The sequence below is a fragment of the Electrophorus electricus genome, chromosome 8 (assembly GCF_041902795.1).
Source record: "Electrophorus electricus isolate QZ-2024a chromosome 8, ASM4190279v1, whole genome shotgun sequence".
Taxonomy (NCBI): Eukaryota; Metazoa; Chordata; class Actinopteri; order Gymnotiformes; family Gymnotidae; genus Electrophorus; species Electrophorus electricus.
This window is the reverse complement of record NC_137504.1, coordinates 24,865,551-24,887,369: the sequence shown is the minus strand read 5'-3', so window position 1 is coordinate 24,887,369 and position 21,819 is coordinate 24,865,551. Positions and strand designations below refer to the sequence as shown.

At 41.3% G+C, this 21,819-nt stretch overlaps 3 protein-coding genes across 4 annotated transcripts; all 3 read right to left on the bottom strand.

Annotated features, from left to right (window-relative positions):
• Positions 1 to 19: 19 nt before the first annotated feature.
• Positions 20 to 2,718, bottom strand: LOC118241600 (uncharacterized protein C3orf85-like). Its single transcript, XM_035527615.2, has 5 exons — positions 2,567 to 2,718; positions 1,543 to 1,588; positions 1,079 to 1,203; positions 793 to 878; positions 20 to 365 (listed from the first exon to the last, which is right to left on the bottom strand). Exons 2-5 carry the CDS (start codon positions 1,586 to 1,588, stop codon positions 287 to 289), a joined length of 336 nt encoding a protein of 111 aa, XP_035383508.1. The 5' UTR covers positions 2,567 to 2,718; the 3' UTR covers positions 20 to 286.
• Positions 2,719 to 4,250: 1,532 nt separating this feature from the next.
• Positions 4,251 to 8,194, bottom strand: abhd10a (abhydrolase domain containing 10, depalmitoylase a). Of its 2 annotated transcripts, none has more exons than XM_027026228.3 (5): positions 8,058 to 8,194; positions 7,319 to 7,502; positions 6,454 to 6,565; positions 5,409 to 5,546; positions 4,251 to 5,076 (listed from the first exon to the last, which is right to left on the bottom strand). In XM_027026228.3, the coding sequence occupies exons 1-5, from the start codon at positions 8,137 to 8,139 to the stop codon at positions 4,735 to 4,737; spliced, it is 858 nt and encodes a 285-aa protein (XP_026882029.1). In that variant the 5' UTR covers positions 8,140 to 8,194; the 3' UTR covers positions 4,251 to 4,734. The 2 variants fall into 2 exon arrangements, with proteins under 2 accessions (XP_026882029.1, XP_026882037.1); XM_027026236.3 differs by having other exon boundaries at positions 7,847 to 8,191.
• A 6,008-nt stretch (positions 8,195 to 14,202) lies between these two features.
• Positions 14,203 to 15,819, bottom strand: gsx1 (GS homeobox 1). Its single transcript, XM_027026088.2, has 2 exons — positions 15,344 to 15,819; positions 14,203 to 15,175 (listed from the first exon to the last, which is right to left on the bottom strand). The coding sequence occupies exons 1-2, from the start codon at positions 15,723 to 15,725 to the stop codon at positions 14,826 to 14,828; spliced, it is 732 nt and encodes a 243-aa protein (XP_026881889.1). The 5' UTR covers positions 15,726 to 15,819; the 3' UTR covers positions 14,203 to 14,825.
• Between the last annotated feature and the right edge of the window lie 6,000 nt (positions 15,820 to 21,819).

Sequence of the window (21,819 nt, the reverse complement as noted above, 5' to 3'; positions counted from 1 at the left end):
AAAACCGTTGGACACCAGACAATGCAACTTTGTTTTATTTATTAATTTTAAACTGTATTTAACAAAGACAATAGACTAGTTGGGATCATAGTCTACTGCATAGGTACCACTAGAAGTCTACGCTACAATGTAAAAAAAAAAAAAAAAAAAAGGAGCCAGCCTAGCAGCTCCACCATTCACGGAACCGCCTGGGTGTTCAGTTACTGTTGGAAAAGTCCTATAGACATTTTGTCAACAATTATGGGTGACTCGTCTTCACGGTCCGTCTCTGTGTACACTGGCTGATCTATCGCTGTCTGCCGCTATGCGCATCAAGGTGCGCTCTTGCGTTCCTCAGCATCTCCATATAGAGCCTGTTATTCTCACTGCGAAAAGAAGATAGATAGATAGATAGATAGATAGATAGATAGATAGATAGATAGATAGATAGATAGATAGATAGATAGATAGATAGATAGATAGATAGATAGATAGATAGATAGAGAGAGAGAGAGAGAGAGAGATAGAAACTCTAAAAGCACACAGCATATTTCACAAAATGTATGTTGTGAAAGTAAGCATAAGGTCAGTTTCTATGTAATGTTTCTATGTAATGCGTTCAGTCACTTCGGTGGATGTTAATTCGATGACTTGCAAATTAAAATGTAGTACTTTTAGTGAAACGTGCGAATGTTTGCGTCGTGTGAGTCATGGAAACATTTTACATTAAATTGGACGTCCCTGCTTCGAACGTTTTCAGACCCAAGTATGTTCATGAAAGAAAAAACAAAACAAAACAATATAGTCACTCACTCAGCCACAGAGCGGTGAAACATCAGGTTGCCCATGTCCATGTAATACTGTGCATCTGTCCTCAAAGCAGTCCAGTATTCATTAGCCTATTGCAGAAACCAGAAAACACACACACACACACACACACACACACACACACACACACACACACACACACACACACACACACACACACACACACACACACACACACACACACACACACACAGACACAGATGGTCGAATTATGAAACTCAGCCTCAAGTTCTCAACAACGGAAAGCATGAGGGGTGGATTCAGTGATCACCTGCTCCTGTATGGTGTAACCCCACATGTTCTGGGAGTGGTTGGGGTCCCAGTAGCCCACCTGCCTTTTGTTACGAAGGAACTTCTTGGCTTGCTTCTCCTGAAGGTATGGGGCCATGAACACCTCTAAACGAAGCCCAAACACAGTAGACCCAAACGTGGGGCTGCACTATTATCTTGGAAATTATACAGTATCACTATATCCTTAAAATATTTTGCTGTTAATATAAACAATGTCATTATCAGATAGTACACAGACTATAAACATTTTTGGCAAAGAAAAATGAAAATGTGCGTCAGACATATTAAAAGGCCTTTATTTCTTTGAACTGTGACTGATAAGGGACCATGCATTCAATTCATATGAATAGCTGAATTTACGATGAGAGCGCGAGAGAGAAAGAGAGAGTGTGTGTGTGTGAGTGTGTGTGTGTTTTCACAGGAAACAGCTTGTAATTAACTCACCACCCAGGAGGGCCATCAGCAGCACTGTGTGTAGCATTCTTCTCATCTACCAGAAAAAAGGACACTTGTTCCAAAACAACAGCACACATACATACGCCTTCAAAATACATGGATGTGTCACACGTTAAGTAATCCACTTTGAATATGTGTGGCTACTATCCAAAGTGTTTAAAGAACTGAAGTATGGTTAGCACCTTACAGGTGTGTGTAATTGTGTCAGCCAGGGCTAAGGATGCAGACACACAGCAGGGTTCAGAAGCAATAAGAGCCAAATCACAAGTGTGTGTAGGCAGGATGTACAGTCTGCTGCAGTCTTAAGTTAGTTTATCCAAAAGACTGTTATGCAATACAGTTATTAGTGTTTTATACACACTACAGATTGAGGAAAAAAATATTTGAACTCTAAATATGATTATGATCATAATTGTTAATGCTTGATATATTATTAGCAGTGTAACTATCAGCGTTGGTAGAATATTATAGTATTGACATTTAACATTATTTAGCATTTCACATCAGTATAATAACAATGATAACTCTCTACTCTCCACCTTTTTGACTCCATCATCCTTCAGATAAGCAAGCTGTATATCATTAGAAAACGCTATTAAATGGTTAAAAGAGTGAGCCCAAACTGAACCACAGGAGAGAGAATGCTGAGGCCACAGGAGTGCATGTCTTCAACGAGATGGAGGTCAGTGGTGACTGAAGTGCTAGACACAGCACGACAGTGTCAGCAGAACACGCCACCGCTGCCTACACCGGGCTCCCAGCATCGCTCTATACTCAGCTGGGCTTACACAGCAGCTCAGGGTAATAACCATTACATTTTCATCAGTTCCAGCATTTGAACTGCACCTGTACATTTTCAGAAGGTGTCAGACAGGGAGTATATGCACACCCTACACACTTTGGACATTAAACAGCTACTCTCCAAGCATGCATGCATCCTCCAAGACTAAGCACAGTGTTACATACACATCGGGCACTAATCTAAAAATAATGAACAGCTGGATAGACTTACCTTTCTGTCCCAAGCTGTGCAACAGTGAGTGTGTATGTGCACGCACAGAGTATGGACTGCAGTAGTGAGAGTGTGCGTAGAGCGTTTTGTGTAGTAGTGGATGTGTGCAGTGTCAGTTAGGTGAGAGGTAGCAGGGTGAGGGGTTTCCGCAAGGTCTGGGACTGGTGGAGCAGAATGTGTCAGAGTGATGTTGAGTGGGAACAGGGCTCCCATTCAGCCCAGAGGCCAAATCACTGAATTTACACTGTACAGCACTGGCAAACAGGAGCTCACACAACTAGAGCTGAAGAAATAAATCATTCACAAGCAGGAACACACACACACACACACACACAAAGTTAAGAATATCCAAACACACAAACATCCAGTAGAGGGACTACCAACATGTGCCCATACACACACAGGGACTCACACATACATTCAAAGGTAAAAACTGCCAAGGTTAGTAAAGGTGGTATTTCCTACCTGGTAGCCAGTTATTTTATAACAGGAATACAGAAGAAACTTTGTGCAGAAGTCAGAAAACCTTTGTGAATACAATGAACTTGATGGATTCATCCTTTGCACTACAGCCAACCACTCCAAGAGAACATCACACATATTTGCTACCATTTTTTGCATTTTATTGAAAAATCTCCTTTATGTACAAGTGATATACATATGCACAATATTTTAAACACAGAATATACACTTTATACTTTTTTAATGGCCAGAAAAAAATGTATAATGAGAAAAGAGAGTTCCAAAAAATGTGAAGGAGAGGGTGGTGGAAATTGTAGGAAATTCAGGAAAAAATGTGCAAAAAGAGGCTGGAACTCTACTAGCAACAAAAATAGGGAAAATAGTGGCAGGTGTGTAATAAATCTAAATATTATATAAACAAACAAACAAACAAACACACACACACACAATTTGGAAGTGCCACACAGATGCAGCTTTCGTGTGGACAGCAGTGTGAATCTGCACATCTGAACACAGACAAGGGCACTGCAAATAAGCCATGGACATCCTACAGCAAAGATCAATGCTGAATGTTTATATGGGCAATCGGTAAGGAAGGACTAGTAGAAAGAGCTCCTAGAGGGCTCCTGCAGGCAGGGTACACTCACAACAAACCACAGAGTATTTTCTAGATACATGCACAGAACCATAGAGAATGTTCTAGATACACACGTAGAACCATAGATAATGGATACACATGGACAGCAAGTGAATCTTATGGGAGGCCAACAGAGAGCTGGGGAGATTAGATTAATAAGAGGGTCAGAAGAATGATCCAGGGAGTATGACCTTGTACCATCACTCTGTGGAACAGCTAGCTTTCAGCTACAATTCACAGGCTTTCGGGCAGTGTTCGGTCACCCACCTCTCCTTCTTCAGGCAACAATCGCAAGCCTACAAAACTACTTAGATCAGTGCATTAGCAAGATTAGTGGTTCAATCCAAGTGGTGGGGGACAGTGAACTGACTGCATGCACAGTATGACGTCAATTTACCCTCCAAAATGCTGATGCTGCTAAAAGCGAATCAAACCAGCATGGAGCCAGGTAGTATTTTTCCTTAATCATTCTCATTGTAGAAATGAGATTATGCTAAAAGACAACCGCTGGTTTCCATTCATTCTTAGCCACGTTAGCAGCAGTTATGGGTGGACTCAGGTAAACCACTGGTGGCAAAAAAAAAAAAAAAAAAAAAAAAAAAAAAAAAAAAAAAAAAAAAAAACCTTAAAAATATTTAAAGGGCTCAAGCCATCCAACCATAACATCTAAAATAAAACAAAAGGAATGGAAACTAGAAGAAAGTTTATTTGCTGTACATGTCAAGTACTTCCTGTACTTGCTATATGGTGTCCTTGCAGATTTAGAAAAATGCCTGAGGAGGGTTTTGTGTTTATATAAGAGTGTGTGTGTGTGTGTGTGTGTTAAACATTGTCCCGAAGAACAGAACAACCACCACCTATATGGAAATTATCATCCATCTTTTGGACATTAAAATATGACCCTGCTGATTCCGATATGATACAACCAGTCCAACCAGTCTTATTTTCCATGACAAGCTGACTCCCATCCCTCTTCCCTTGTCACCAGTCATATCTCCATCCTCGTATGTCAAGCGCATCCTTCCTCAGACCCCAGACCGGTTCCTCTGGGCTCCTGGTTCCACCCTCATCACCCCAGTGTGGTGAGCTTGTCGATGAGGTCGTCAATGGTGTACACTATCAGTTTGATGTCTTCCTTCTCGGACAGGCGGTGGTGGCCGCCCTTGCGGAGGATGAGATCGACGTCGGTGCTTAGCACGCGCTCGGCCACCTGCAGGGAAACATGCCAGGACACATCCTCGTCCTGCAGGCCGTGGATGAGACGCACGGGACAGGTGACGGGGATGGGGCTAGCCAGCACACAGTGCTTCTCCGCCTCCCGCAGGAAGGCAAAGCTCAGTGGGTAGAAGCCCTCGGCGCTGTACCTGCTGGGGAAGGCCCAGGAGCCACGCTCCTCCACCTCCTTCTTCACCTGTAGGGGGCGACGGAAGGGCACAGAACGACAGTGGCATTTAGAGACCGGTCCACTCCACAGCAGTCTCTGCCTTTCCAGACCTTAGAGGACTCAGGAAGAAGCAATAGCGGCAGTCAATCAATTACAGTTCTGCTTAAAGGTATGCCGACCCTTCATAATTTCTGCATAAACATGACATAAAACATCATCAGATTTTCACACAGCTCCTGAAAACACTAAGAGTGAGTAGACAACTGGGCCAGGGTCAAACAGGTCAGCCATTACTGATACTGTTAACACAATGGTGCGTAACACCTATCACTATCTGCTAGTACTGCTAGTACTCTCACCTCTATAGGCAGTGCGTTGAAGGCTGCGACAAAGTGGTCTGCAGCCGTGGCAATGCCAACCAGTGCCGCTACCTTCTCTGGCCTCGCAAGAGCAGCCAGCAGCATCAGCCAGCCGCCCATGCTGGAGCCTACCAGAATCTGGAGAGAGAGAGAGAGAGAGAGAGAGAGAGAGAGAGAGAGCAAGAGAGAGAGAGAGCGAGAGAGAGAGAGAGAGAGAGAGAGAGAGCGAGAGAGAGAGCGAGAGAGAGAGCGAGAGCGAGAGAACGAACATGAACATGAGTCAGAGGATGTTCTCAAAGGGAACAGTTTCAGCCCAGCCTTCTGTCTATCTCCTCAAAGGGTCTCATAGCACACTAGCCCGGAAACAATGCAATGCATAATGAAGAATGACTGTAATGATGGAGAGAGACATGGGACACATTCAGCACAGTAGGCCCACACCCAGAAACAGCAGTAAAAAAAATCTATTTGCGCTTCACACCCAGGTGTTCAAAGGGCCGAGAAGTTTCACTGAGAATCCTCAAGCCACTGAGGGTGGAGTCAGTTAGAAAGTAACACAAGCAGTTAACACAACATGATTCTCCAGTCTGCTGATCACCATCACATGTTATAGAGATACACTAAATATCTTTTGGAAATCATTACTGCGACAGCAGCCTCTACAGTACTGATACAGCAGAAAAGTGGCAACACGGAAATGATCCGTATATAAAAAAAACCCCAAAAACTTCCAAGCTACATCAAAAGTTCACCAGTGTGTTTTAAGAGATTGCAGTGCCTATTTCAATATGAAACAAAATAAGTGCAATATATTATTTTTGCCCATATGGTGCAGCCCTAATATATACAGATGCTTACACAATGATGGGAGGTCCATGATCATTTAGCCCACAGAGAAAATGGTAACTCATGTTTAAAAGAGGTTCGATCAATGATTGACCTCTGCTCCTTACCTAAGGTCAATTCAGGTACTACGTGCAGTCAGATTTTCAGTGTGCTAATGGAGCACTGGCTGTAAAGTCTGCACGTTAAGCTCTGCTCTTACCTGGGGCCCTTCCAGCAGCTTGTCCAGCACATACAGGACATCCTTCTTCCACACGCCAATGTTGTAATCTTCCATCTGCCCGTCAGATGCCCCACAGCCTGTATAGTCAAACCTGAGCACCCCCCCACACACACACACACACACCAAAATCACAATAAAGTTACACAGTACCTGGCTATGCTAGAACTGCCATGAACAGGAACACGAACAGACTGGAATCTATTAAAATAACATTTTGTGGCTTTGAGTGAATTGTCTCATTGAATTTTGGTAAAAAAAAATGTAATTAAGATTTGGAATAATCTATGAGGAACAACCCATAAAACAATACAACAATATATTTAATTTTCTAACAGACACACAAATTCTTTTCTGTAGCGCAAACATAAGGCATGTTCTCATTGAAGAATGAGTGACAACTAGTTCAAAACATGGGAAGAAATTTGTCTGAGGACAGAGGAGCACACACTTTGATCCCAAAGCAAACAATTCAAAGGTACTTCCACTCAGCCCTTTTAATACAACTGAAGCCATTCTTGATAACTGCTTTATGAGTTGGAGTCCCAACTGGAACAAACAAGAGCCACTGAACCGTGCACAGAAGCAGGGAGTCACTGGACAAGTGTTATAATACTGATGACATTTCATCAGTTCTTTCCTGCTTCCTGGATGAATGGGGAAGCATAATTAATGCCCTACTCCTAATTCCTCAATTTACCATCTGCTTTGACCAACTACATAATTCGATGACCTTTATCATTGGGGGGAAAAAAACCCTTCACAGACAACATAAGTCTATACATCCCAGAAAAATGAGCTTTTCCTGAATGTTTTCGGTAGCTGAGGTGGGCTCTAGGACGACTACCTGAGATAGGAGTGGCCCAGAGACTTGCAGAACTCTTCCAGGGCTTCTGCCTTCTGGCCGCTCATGGTGGAGGCAAAGCCAGGGAGGAACACCACTCCTGGACTCTTCCCCGTAAGCTTCCTGTAAGCCAGCCTGGGGAGGTCTGGACGTGTGGCATACTGGATAGTGCTTTTATATCTGGTTCCTAAAAGCAGACACTTTGATTTGGGCCCATGTCACTCTAGTGTAACATCCATATCCAGTGGTTTAACTCACGATTCAGCAATGACACTATTGGCTATATTCAAAAAGGAGCGGATTTAGCATATTTTAAAATATGCTAAATTAAATTCTGATTTCAAAGTAACTTTTTTAACATTAGGTTTTTAAAACTATAGAACTATTAGTTCTAAATGATATGCTTAATGACGCATGAAGAAAATGTCATCACTGTAACAGGTAAACCGTGCATTACGACTATCGATATATTTACAAAGCTGACCATACCGCTCTCCAGAACAAAAGATTAATGAAACAAAAACAGCCAACCTGGTAAATCAGATGTTGCCATGTTTTCTGACCCGAACCAGTCCACGCTAGCTAGCTTAGCCAGGACGAGACTGGCTGCTCTTCAACCATAAAGTGTGATACGCTCTCCCTAACATTTTGCCACACCCCCACAACGCCTCCTGACGGTACGGACCCTTGGTTGTTTTTTTTTTTCTTTCCTGAAACCACCATGTAAAACGTTACCTCTTACCGTCTGCAATCCTCGGCAGAAAGGAAAATGTCCGTGCATTTAGAAGCACTTTATAGTAATTCCTAAACACGCGGTACGCCATAGCACTCCGCTTTTTTGCGGAGACACGAGAAATCTTGAGGACTAGCGCTTTATTCTTCAGCTGACCGTTTAAGAAAGCTTCGGCTGTAACCTACTGCCTCCTGCTGTTGCGGAGTATCCCAAATAGCGCTATTCAAAGTCCGTTACAGTTCTGTTCCTAACTTCATGAGAATATGGACCCCATCATTTTCAATATATATAAACTTGTAACAGGGAAGGAACATAAATAAATAAACAAGCAAATAGATAGGTTTGGTATTTGACGACTTTCAACTGAAATCACTTTTCAGTTTCCATGTCGCTGTTTTGTAAAAACATTGGGGATATTTGTCAGCTGGATAGAAACGTTGTGCTAATATGAAAAGGTTACAAGATCCCGGAAAGATTGAAGTCTATCCCAAAATAGACGATTATTTGTCGCCAGGTGGCGCTACAACCCAAGTCGCGGTCAGTAGAATTTTTAATTTGGAGTCAGGAGGGAATTGGTATGGAGTCTATTATTTTGCCAGGAGACATATTGGGCAGAGAATGACAGCGATCCACAGATCATCTTCAGGTAACGGTTTTAATTTGAATTCACTTTGCCTTTTAAAATAATACCATAATGAATATATGTGGGTGTGGTCTAATAATAAAACATATGATACAAGTAGGCTTCTGAATAGAATAGATGCTAATTGTAGGCTAATTTGCTGCGCGAAACACTGAAATGTTGCAAACATTTAATCTAACCCCAGAGAAATATTTATATGCTCACAGATGTCACTGAAAACACCTGGCTCATGTAAAACGGGGGGAAATAGAATTGAGGATCGTTATAGGCAATAACTCTACACATAGGTGGTTGTAATGGTATCTTTACTCAGTTCACTAGAGTTCATTCAGACGCTTTTCTCTTAAGAAAAGTTTCAGAAAGATATCAACTGTAGGGTGTGCTGAGGTGTGGTATATGCTATAGGGGGCGTGCTCCTCTGATCAGATGAATCCAAAAAGACGTAATGCGTTTTAATATCCATATTATTATGGATTCCGCAAAAGTGACTTACAAAACAAAATATAAACGTTTGTTATTAGGCAAATACAATGGCTACGTTCTTATAGACTCTTCAGTCCTCCCGTCATGTAAAAATATTCATAGCTCCCGGTCTAGCCTAATTAAAATTTCATGTCTCCCATACCCTGTGCCTCGGACTAAGTCGCAATCATTCCCGTTTGTGAAATAATTTGTTCTCCAAACGACAGAATGAATCGCCTCAAACCGGTCCAGCCTGCCCCTGCTGCGCGCGCCTTCTCATTTCCAGAACGGTTCCTTGTTATGACACCCCGGTAAAAGGCTGCCAAAGAGGTCCCTCACCTCGACGCTAAATTCAAAATAATGAATGCAGCCCCCTCCGCTCTGCGCGGTGAAAAGAGGCCAACAGTTTAGCAATTTCTGCAGCTTGTGTCAGGGCTCATGACTAATTCCCATATTTAAATGTGAACAGGCAAAGCTGGCCTATTTGACGGCAGCCAAGCGCATTTTATCAGTTTAGAAAGACTTCAATGGCACCGAGGGTAAGAGGTGATACGAATTGTTTAACTGTGTAAAATTCAATCAAAAAGAGAGTTTAGAGCACTGCTAAAGTTTGGAAATACATTGCCTACTGAGGAAACCCTTAGGGTACGTTGTTTTTGTGATATACTGGCATCGCTGACTGTCTCTGCGCTTTACAAAAGTTAATGCTCGAGAGCGAAGTTCGAAGTCAGCGTAGTTCATTTCTCGACCTCTTGACATTGCAGGTGCAGGTTCAAATAGCTATGGATCCCCCTCTCCCTCTCTCGTTGTCTATGTACCCAATTAAATTACACATGAGCAACGTGTAGACTTCATGATATCGAGTGAAAAGACAGGATACTGCATAGCATGAGTTATTTTATTGAAAAATGTTCCCGATCTATCTATCTCTCTATCTATCTATTTATTTGTTTGTTTGTTTGTTTGTTTGTTTGTTTGTTTGTTGTTTTCTTCCTTTGCCATATATACCTTTTGTGCCATTTTATACTTGACTGCGGAGCGTCGTGCTATAGGGTTGCCAGTCTGCTGGTGGTGGCGCGGAATAATTTACAAGGCTACCTGGTCTTGCGGGACCAACCTTGAGCGAAAGGCAAAGCGTGAAAACCTGATGTGACGGATGGGCGGCAGGGGGGTAACGTACTTGCAAGGTCATGATCGATGCCTACGCTGTCGTGATGGATTTCCTGACTGGATGCGTCGCCACAATCAGGCTTGTATCCACTGACCCCTGTCCGCTGCGTTCTTACTTCAATCCACTGACGCTTCTAGTGAAAAGGGTTCTCTTTGCGCAGTCTAAAAAAACAAACTTACTGAAATGGAAAGCGATCTCATTAAACAGTGGCAAAACTGGACTCTAACAGGTTTCCCACCGCTAAAAGACGGGTTTAGAAAGCAATTCTGCCTCAATAACCACAGTCCGCAACAAATCCTGTTTATTGCGACAAAACCCCCTCATATCCCCGTTTCTTTCCCAAATGTATCCACTTGATTCTCGAGTGTTTAAAGGGGGCACTTGCTCATATAGCAGAGCGCTGTCTATTATGTAAAAAACATCCTTTATATACTTGAAAAATGTTAAATAAATATAATTTCAAAATGAGAAAAAACACTATGCCATGTAGCGTATTTCTCATGCCGAAATGCGTCTAGCTCGTAATACCGCATGCAAAAACGTTATTACTGTTTAGATGTTTTAATTATACAAGAAGAATAAACTTTTAAAAACTAATTTACAATTTTGATTAAATTGACTGTTTAGTAACATCTGCTCAGGTTGAAAATATGTAAATTGTATGTATTTATATGTCTGTAAACTAAAAAGAGCAAGGCATCCACCCCATATAGCAACCGGCCTTTAATGTATTACCATTTTTATTGTATGATTTTAAACTTAGAAATACACTCTCTTCAACTTTACAAAATTGTCTTTCGTCCTCAATACCTTTAATTGTTATTTGTGGAAAAAGTTTAAAGTTTAAACCTCGTTTAAAATGTGTTCTAGGGCTGCGAGCCACGCGAGTTCCAAGGAGCTCTCATTGAGAGGCCACGTGTCCGTTTCCAAAGCCTCTCCAACTTAACCACCTCCATTGTACGTCTAACCCACATCGGCAGCGTCCCTCCACATAAAGGGATTTGCAATTTCAAGATATTCCAGCTTAAATGTTTTTGACAGTTCCCTCGCTTTTGCCTCGGCCTGCTTATTTTAACTGTGCCAAATGGGTCACCTTGGGTAGCTGTCTGCGCGCAAAGGGCTTTTGCGCGCATTCAGCCTGAATTTTTTCCAACTTTCCTTGACGGGGAAACCAGCTGCTGGTCGTGAAAAGACGGCTTATTAATTGTCCTTTGTCATGCAGAATTGCTTGATTTCTAAAGAAACGTACAAAGGCTCTTTTTCAGGATTCAAGTATTTTGTTTCGTGCGCATTTTCAACCCATCGAATCAGCTGCAGCGCCGCACCGTCTACCAGACTCAGGTACTGACGGCTTGCTTCTTTTGTCCGCTTTTAATGCTCTTGTAAATCGGGCAGACTGATTTGTTACAAGCTGCTCTTTTAATCTGATAGATAAGAGACAAGTCTAAGAAAAGCCGTAAATGAAAAATTAGTTGGAAGAAAGACGAGGGCGAGTCTGCTAGATGGGGGCCTGTTGACTCAAGCGGCCCTCGAGCGTCAGGCTAACCCTCTCAGCGGCCCCGCCAGGGTCACGTCAACAATTCGCCTTTCTTCTCTTAGAAAGACACTGTAGCCCTTTTTTTCCCTTCAATGAATTGATCGGCACAAAATTAAGAATAAATAAATTGAGCGTTTTGAGCACCAGGCTTCTAAGCTCCCCCAGGGCGCATACCCGCGGGCTATTGAATGGATAAAGAACGCTTTGCGGAGGACGCACGGAGCAAAATGGGACTCTATAGTGCAATTAACAAAATGGTCTAATCCTATATCTTAACAAATGCAAATATTGGAGTTTTGTTAAAATGTTTAAGTGAATAATTAAAGGAGAGTTTACAAGCGCAGCCCGGCATTCCCAAGGCACAATAAATGGAATAATTTACTAAATGTACGATACTCAGTGGGGTTTTTGTTGTCAACGAAGGCTGATGATAAATTGCCAGAGAATAAATTCTATTTAAATCCCATTTTAACAAAATAAGTAAAGTTTTAAAGCTCCATAATTAACAGGGAGCACAGAAAAACGCGCGCGGCGCATTTCAGCAACATGTTTGTTTACGTTTTAGTGGACAGTATGCGCTCCAATACTGTGCGCAAAATTTGTAAAAACAATCATATCACAGAAGTCCAAGGAGGAATTATTCATAAAAGAAAAATCGGTAGTTATATTTTGGCATTTTGAGCAGTTTAGGACATGCGTTTTAGCTAAATATCCATCGTCTCCAAATCACTCAGCTTCTATACGCTAAGCAGTCACGTGGGTTTGTTTAAACGATCATTGCTGAAAAGTAAATTACATTTTAATAAATTACTTGACATTTTGCCAGTTTGTTTATTCGTCATTTGAAGAAAAAAAATATAATACACTCTATACATTTTAAGCACATTTTGAATGGAGAGAAAGTAAATAATTCGCCGAGAATCAAGACTAAACTCAGATTATCCTCACCAAGTGCGCGCCTCAATCCTTTTAAATAAATTTAAATATCATCATCGATTAATCTGTCCCATTGACTCCTATATTTTATTCATTTGCTTATTATCTTCCCCATGCATTAATATACTCCATGGGGTTTTTATGAGCTCGCTCTCACGAGACGGGTGAGGACCATGCGTTGAAGGGCTCTCGAGATTTTCCAACGAGTCTCTGCGCCTGGGGGATACGCTACGCTTTGAGCTCCGTCCCCAGGGAAAGCCACCGAGAACCCTATAAATGCACTTGTTTGGACTTCTTGACGCAGATTATCTGTCCTCCTCTCCACTTGTCTTGCCGAGGAGAGCGATCGGAGACGCTCTCAGACATAAAAAAAAAACAAAAAACATCCGCGCAAACTAAGTTCAGATAGCATAATGCAATGACTTGATTTTAATGTGTCTGTCTGCGTGGTCTGCACGAATGTAATTTTAAAGTAAACTGTAAATATTCCCAAAGAATACTGGATGAACAAAGTATTTTGTTGCAAATTACTAATAGCCTAATGTGTCTATGTTTTATAGAATGACTGTAAATTACACACGCGCACATGCATTCACCGTCAGCCTTCCAAAGCCATAACCGTCCGCCAAGTCCCTTTAAATGCTTCTAAATGCTTTTTTAAGGCAAGTGGCATGCGCTGAACACGCGCTTCTTGAGCATTTGAGATTTTTTGGAAACAGACCGATGTTTGTTTTCTGAAAGTAAGTGAAAGTGCGATGAGAAATACCTTCCATTAAACACCGTCTGTAACAGTTCATCTTAACACTGTTTTCGAAAAATGAAGCTCAGAATGTTTCTGTGTGCGGACATTTCCCACTCCATAAAAAACTTTTCTTTTTTTTCCTCTCCAAAATAAAAAATACACATTTGGAAGAAAACGGAACGTTTAGCGTTTTAAACAAAACTATGTTGGACACATGTCGGTTTTGGTTTTTTGGACGGTCATATAATTCCAGAAAACGGTGGGCTCTCTAATTCTGTAAATGCGAGTGGCTTAACCAGATTTTTCCCTGGACTATAAAGGCAAAGTACCTGTACTTTCTAAAGCCCTGAACACACGCGAACATGAGGATGAACACCTGCTGCGTGTATATGCCCCTACAAACCATCTTTAGCCAATCTATAATCTTTTATCTCAAACTTAAGCCTCAAATTAGGAGTTGTTGTGAAACAAAATAATTGGAACTAAATACGTAAGTTAACATTTAGAAAAACAAAACCAAAAGTAAAATGGGTTTTTCACGTCTGTCTATTACATCAGACATCTAATAGTTTTTCTGTTATAACATTATCTTGTATTCCAGAAGAAATCATAGAGTATTATTTTTAGGATCTATAGTTCCGTGCATACTTATTGTCTGAGACCTGAACTAGATATAAATGCGTAGCTAAAGACTACGCAGTGGCGCACGAATGGTGCACGTACAAATGTTTGAAGCAGAGACAAAATGTATAACTAAGAAATACTCTTTATTTTCAGTAATAATGTTTTAAATAAATAAATATTCTCATTACACTGAACAAATAATGACAGGTTCTGTCATAAAGGTGATGCTTACGGAAAAGCATTCCTCCCGAAGACATCACGCATTTCAGTTCCGTTCCCAAAATGTGCTCCAAGCTAACCTTCCACTCAAAAGTGTGAACTACTCTGGGTTTCCAAATCAGACACAAAAGACTAATTAGCCTTTTTCTTCATTTGGAGGATTCACTTATACAATATCAGAAAAGTCTTTTGGTGGCGCGAAACGTATTTGGATACGGAACGATAGGTTTAACATGTTTTGAAAACAAAAACTACAAGCATACAACATGTATACAGTTATACAACGGTAAGGGCTCGCACGGGCTCCCCAGTTTATATAAACTTCTTTTTCTTTCTATTTACAGTTGACGGCACGCGCAGGTACAGTCGCTTTTTGGCTGCATTCTGAATTCCACGTGTGTGGAGCATATTGTCTGTGGGTGTAATTTTAGTTTAAGGAGAGTTCACGGGCTAACAGACAGATCTCCGTCCTCCTTTCCCGACGATGAGGGTGACATGGGCATATCATCCTCTTCCTCGGAGCACCGGGCAGATGACAGGGACGAGCACTTGCAGTTGTGCGAACCCGTGCGATGTGAGCCGCTTTTCCCCTCTTTCTTGTGCTTCACACGGCGGTTTTGGAACCAGATTTTGACCTGCTTCTCGGACAGGTTCAGATAGGTGGCGATCTCGATGCGCCGCAGTCTTGACAGGTACATGTTGGAAGTGAACTCGCGCTCCAGCTCCAAGAGCTGAGTGCTAGTGAATGCTGTGCGCATGCGCTTACTGCTCTGAAGTTGGTTGTTGTTGTTTTCTGTAAAAAAAAATTAAAAAATAAATAAAAAGAAGATTAAAAACGGTAAATGCACGTCATATCAATTGCAATTCTATTCGTTATCCCAAGATGTATGCCTAAAAGTGCATCACAACAGTGCGTTTGTACAGCGAGTGAGACTCAGAGAACGGCTGCGAAACTACTTACCAATCGATATACAGTGGAACTGACGCGGATCTGGAACTGGGTATGTCGCCTGGTATAAACCGGGGCCGTGGTTGAGGTTAACGCTGTTGGAGGACGAGTGTTGCCGAGACAGCGCAGAGTGACAGTACTGGGAGCCGAAAGCTGGGAACGACGCCTTGAGTAAAGGCAGAGCCGGAGGCGACGGATGCAGTTGTGACGCCGTGACGCATAACGGGCAGAAGCACAGTAAGCCCGCTTTCCTGGAGTGGCAGGAACCTGTGGAGAGCCCGTGGAGCGGATGAGACGGATGCATGGAGTACGGAAATAACGGCGGATTGTTCTCACTCCCTTTATCGTTGGTCTCCCTCAAAATCAAGGAATCCACAAGAAAAGACCTTGGCATCTTGTTAGAGCGGCGTCTTCTCCTTCACACTACTTGAGAGAATGTGCACAAGGTTCTTTGAATCACGCAATCTCCGTGAGGTGTCTCTCACCAATGCTGGACAGCAGAATGGTGCTGAAGCGAAATCGCGGCTGTTTAAATAGTTAGAGACCCGGTTCGTCCATGTGACGGTTACGCTTCTAGCGGCTGAGGGCTCTCAATAGGGTTTTGTGCCTTTTCTCTGGGCATTCACACCGCACACTTCTCTATTATTTCACTTGTTAACTAAATGAACTGCATAATGTAGTCTATTCTTGTCAGCCCCACCCACGCCGCAAGAGGCGGCACGGCCCCTTTTCTCTTTTTAGTTTTTCGCCTTTTTATTCTATAACTCTTTAGTATCGTTTTAAACTTTTTTATCTTTTTTTTTACTCATTTGAGCGCATGGACACTATTGCTCTTTTAATTACATCTTTTCATTTCATAATTTGCGCCGCATGATCTTATTTCTGGAGACATGAGGCACATCAAAAAACTTCGGCGCGTATGACTGATGTCACACGGTTATGCCAGGGAACTATACACCTGCACTTCTACCGATTATTGACGGCTAAAACAAACACAAGACTGAAACGCAGCCTTTATCCTAAGTGTCTGTCACGCGGACGTAGGTCTACGTTCCAAGAAAAGGCTTTGCAGATCATTCGACATGCACAGAGAAACACTTAAAGTTTAGATAAATCGAAGAAGACATTTTACGTTATTTTACAATATGCAAAGTGACAAGTCACACTTGCACTATTTAAAAAAATAAAAACAGCAAAGTTTCACAATAACGTAGTATTCCATACAAATGTTTTAAAAAGTGAAAATGATCAAATAGAAAATACATCTTTAAACAATTATTTCTGAGGAAAATGCACTTATAGTTCGAGTAAATGAACACTAAAAACCAAGCAAGAAAAACAACAAAAGTGTAGAGCTATAGTCTACACGCGAACGCAATGCTTCTGTGTAGTTTTCTGACTTTAAAAATCGTGAGGACTGGACGTGTCTACTTTGAGGCCAATGTATCATTTCTAGCCGCTGACAAAAAAGACAAGTCGCAGCCTCAAGGCAGTGCGGTTAAAAACCAGTGATTAATTCCTGCGCGCGGGCCCCCGCCGGGCCCGGGAAAGAATATATAAAAATAACCAGGTTTTCACTCGCTCAGCCCTTATTGAATGTCATTGAATGCGAGAGAAAGAGGCTCGCATTAAAGTGTGTGACAGCGGAGGATAGACGCATACAAAGGCGACTCTGTCAGTGAGGGGCCGAATGCATAGTGCGTGAAAGCCCCCTCCCGCCTCGCTCTGATTGAATTAAGTAATAGGAAAACATTTTCTTTCACTTTAGGTCCGCTAAACAAGACCTTCAAAGGGAAAAAAAAGACACTACAAATGTGTGAGTAAACAGTGGAATGTGAGATTGATAGTTTTTTCTTGCATCCATCAAAAGTTCACTGGATGAGTAAAGTTTCTTAAACTTTATCACTAAATAAAATGTAAACAGTGTTACATTAAAAAGGAGTAAACTGACTAAAACTTTTACAACTTTTTTAACAATAAGAACTTTAATAATAATAATAATTCCATAGTGAGTACCCATGCGAACAACTGACAGAATATGCAACAGAGATCATTCAGTTCGGAGAAGGATCCAGCATCTAAATCAGAAATGACAAAAATTGTTAACACAAACAATTGTTAATTGATCATTAATTTAGAACAGGATTGTTACATCTCGTTCCGTTTGATGTCTTTAACGTAAGTGTAAAAGTTTTACGCTTAAAATAGCTAAATAGCTAGTTCACTAACATCCTTTACGCCCATCGCATCGACGGTCATGGTTTAAAGTTGATTTAAGACGTTTTAACGCCAAGAGTCCTTGACATTTTAACTTCAAAACCTTTAGCCGTAGCCTTTGCAACAACAAACTGAACCTAAACGTGTAACAACAACGAATGCAGATTCACTTCCTGTGACACTTTTGTGGACTAGCCCATATTGCAGAAAAGTGGAAAAAAGCATTTGGAGCAGTGAGGCGTAGTCACAGCGGTTGTTATAATCGGCTTAGTGACCGCAGTGAAAGCTTCGGTAATAGCATTCCGTAAATGCACACACCGCGGTGGGAGATGTAGCCAACCCAAATCGCAGTGTTTGTGACCGTGTGGCACTTGTTGAGGTTTTACGCTCATCGCCGGATATGCCCATAACACGAACACAACCCTCTATCTGGCAAAGCCGTTGCAAACGCTGTTAAAATCGATCACCGGTGGCACTGGTGGTCTTTGACAACCGTGACAATTAGGCTCTACCTGCCGGCTCGCTGTTCATGCTTTTCAGTTCAGAACCGAGCTGCCTCAACTAATGGCTCTTGAGTCCAGAACCGAGCCTTGAGCATGTAATGGACGATGGGATACGGTCATTTGTTTTATTCGCTGAAAATGACCAGAGAACCCCCTTCATCCATATGTCCATCCATCTATCCACCAGTCCATCCATCGCTCCACGGGAATCACCACTCGACTCGCATAAAGGCTATAATTTGGTCGCAACTTTGCAGCGTCATAATAGCGGGTCTTTACCGGGCAAATTAGGCGCGATTAAATCCTCAAACAAGCTGCAGGTACAGAGTCACGCGAACAAGAGCTTGTTATCTGCCAGGAAGAGGACAGGACAGGACAGGAGAGAGAGAGAGAGAGAGAGAGAGAGAGAGAGAGAGAGAGAGAGAGAGAGAGAGAGAGAGAGAGAGAGAGAGAGAGAGAGAGAGAGAGAGAGAGAGAGAGAGAGAGAGTGTGTGTGTGTGTGTGTGTGTGTGAGAGAGAGAGAGAGAGAGAAGGATTAGGCCTTTCATGCTCCTTGACATCGCATGCCAGGCGCGCACCATTAACTAATGGGCAAAATGAGTCGCGTGCCCGCCCACGTAGCCCCTCAAACCTCGTTTTATTCTAAACCCGTAATTACAGAATGGCTTGATGATGTTGTTATAATGTAACAAAGATTTAATTTCAATGCATTTTACCATATTTTGCTAACATCGATTAAAGCCATTAGAGTCTCTTTGCGGATTTGCTAAGGCATGATAACGCAAGGCTTTACTGAATGAGACGCATCTTTTGTTGAGCTTTTAATCAAGACGAATTCTGTGATCACATTGCCAAAGCAAACGAAACAAATCTGCGCTGATGGTTATTCAATATATTAATATTTATGCGTAACGGAATGAGCCTCTCAGTGATTCTTCTGAACGCTGAAAATTGCTTATGATATCTCCGGTTGTTTAAGCAAATACAATCACGTCGTGGTTCCCATGGCGAAACACCTGTGATCCTTTTATCGCCGCAGATCTAACCATCTTTCGCGTAGGCAGAACTCGGGGGGGGGGGGTGGTAAAGAAAAGGAGAGAGAGGCGGATAGAGAAAAGAAGAGAGTGAGAAACAGACAGGGTATGCAGGGCTTTTACTCCGGGAAGCTCATCCTCATTTGTACTCCCAACTGGGGACCGACAAATAGCTTTGACCTTAGCGAAGGCGATGAAGACTCTGCCCTCTAGGGGTGCAATGTCGAAGCGCATGCATTACTGGGATTTACTGTTTCAGTAAAAAGTTTTTATTTGGACTTTCAGACATGCACTAATTTGGTTTTTAGGAACAAAATTTGAGGAAAACAAGTGTATTCGGTTAAATAAAAGAATAAATTATTGTCGACTGCTAGATTTTATTTAATTATTCATTATTTCGTAAAAGTGATCAAAGATGTTGGAGATGCAGCAATAGCGCTATCGGGTTTTTTAATACAGTGACAAGTTTTTCTACATGGCATTTAAAAGCGCTGTATGTAGCGGTATGTAGAATTTTTGCGTTACGATATTATACCGCCAGCCAGCAGTGCTCATTTTAGATGACTCCACCTGTAGTAGGCTAATTGTAATCACCTGTAATCTGTAATCACGCGCCTGTATTCGCACACACACACACACACACACACACACACACACACACACACACACACACACTATAGGTGTGGTGTTCATACGTGGTATTCATATTTTTTATTTGCAAGTATCTATGTAGTGAATAGTTGAATAAGGGCCAGTACTCAAAAGGCTTTTGGGCTGTAAATGTATCACTGCATCACTAGAAGAGACACTGAACTACAGCTTGATCAATACTCATGACCCTTTCAACACAACACAAAAAGGACTAATCTGAAAAAAGAAATGCTCTCAGTAACTAAAATACTGTTGCATATAAGATTACTGAATGAAATTAACATTCATACAACTTCATCTCAACAAAGACAGAATTGTTATTTAACAAAACACAAAATGAATTTAGATAAATGCTAAATGTTACGCTGTATGCTGCATACATGATCATGCCACCTACACCTGCTATGTAAATTAAGTTCATCATTCATAATGACAGGTCAGCAACCTCAGTTGTTTTGTATGTATTCGATTTCTATGCCCAAAACACAACCCCAACTTCAAATCAAACTCAAATAATGACACCATCAGTGATCGAGCTCTCGTGAGCTGAGACGGGAAAGCTTGACTAAAGTCCACATAATTCATAATAAAACCAGCCGGCATCTTTTTCCTTCCTTTTTTTGGGGGGGGACCTTTTTCTGTGTTTTTGTTCTTAAATGGTTGCAGCTGCCCAATTCAGCCACCTCTCTCTACCGCTCTCTTTTTTCACGCCGTACGTTTCACCGCTCTCGTACGTGGGTAATAAAATCACATTAAATGAACACTATGTTCATTGGGTTTGAGGGTCAATGGCTTCCGTATGGCGTAAATTATTCATGGTTTGAGGCTCTGTAGCTTTGCGACAGGTTGAAGTGCGTACCAGTGTCCTTTCCCCATAACAGTGTAACGGGATTTAAGGTCCCACTGGGGTTTGCCTGTGCCGGACGGGGCTCTCTTACTGGGTGTCTATGGGTCTCCCCTCCTAATCCTACCCCGGGGGCAACGGCACAGACTGCAGGTTCCCCCTCTTTTATAAGGATAGAAGCTGAATAGGTCTGATTATCTTTCATATGTTGAAGCGGCCTCAGCCTCGGCAGATGACACTGTTAAAACCATCATGAGCTAAGAGCCTGGTGATGTATTAAGCGTTAAGTGTTTATGTGTGTGTGGTGGTGATGGGGGGGGGGGGGTATTAAAGGTTTAAGTGCTTTACAGAATTGATATAACTGGATTAAAGATTAGAAAAAAGACTCAGACCTCTGAAATAACGTTTTTTAACTTGCAGATTTAATTTCATTTACAGACAGCATAGATCATAAATTGGACTAAAATCCTTCTTTCTAAAGTTATATAATAATTTAGATTCTTTTTATCAGTGTTTTTATTTGGAAATTGTAACAATATAACAATGCAACAGCATACCATTCACACAATTTTAAAATGTTTATTTAGTGGCATTTAAGTGATTGAGTTTAAGTATTTGTGTATATTCATGCATTTATATTTTCTCTTTAGGTGTCAGACATTATCAAGTGTTGATCTAGTGGGACAGCTCTCAAACAGCTTCACAATTTATTATTTTGTATGTTTGTACAATTATAGAACATAGTTCTGCAAGTAAAGTGACTATATTGAATGACTAGTTAATTCAGCCAGCAGGAAAGATAAAGGTCCAAATTACCGAAGAATTGGCCAATTTAAACAGTATTCTAATGTGTGTATGTTTGCTTTATAAAATCTAAATATATAATCCTGCAATTGTTTGGTCTTTTGTTTAGAATTACAAAAATTAGTTCCCTTTCTTAGAAAAGTGAAAATTGATGTTCAATAGTAAGAACAGATAGTAAATAATTACATTTCTAATTTCTAAATTTATCACATTTTTTGAAAATTCCACTTTTAATCGAAAATTATACATTTATTGTATTTTGTAAACATTCTTTTCAGATTGCAGTAGGGAAAGCAACTGTTTAAACATAGCAAAATGCATTAAAACACTATTAATCACTTACTTCAACAGAGCAACCAATAGTCTACACTATTTGTGCTTTTTCCTAAAAATTAAAAATTGTGTATTAACATAACGGTTTAAATTGTTTCTATA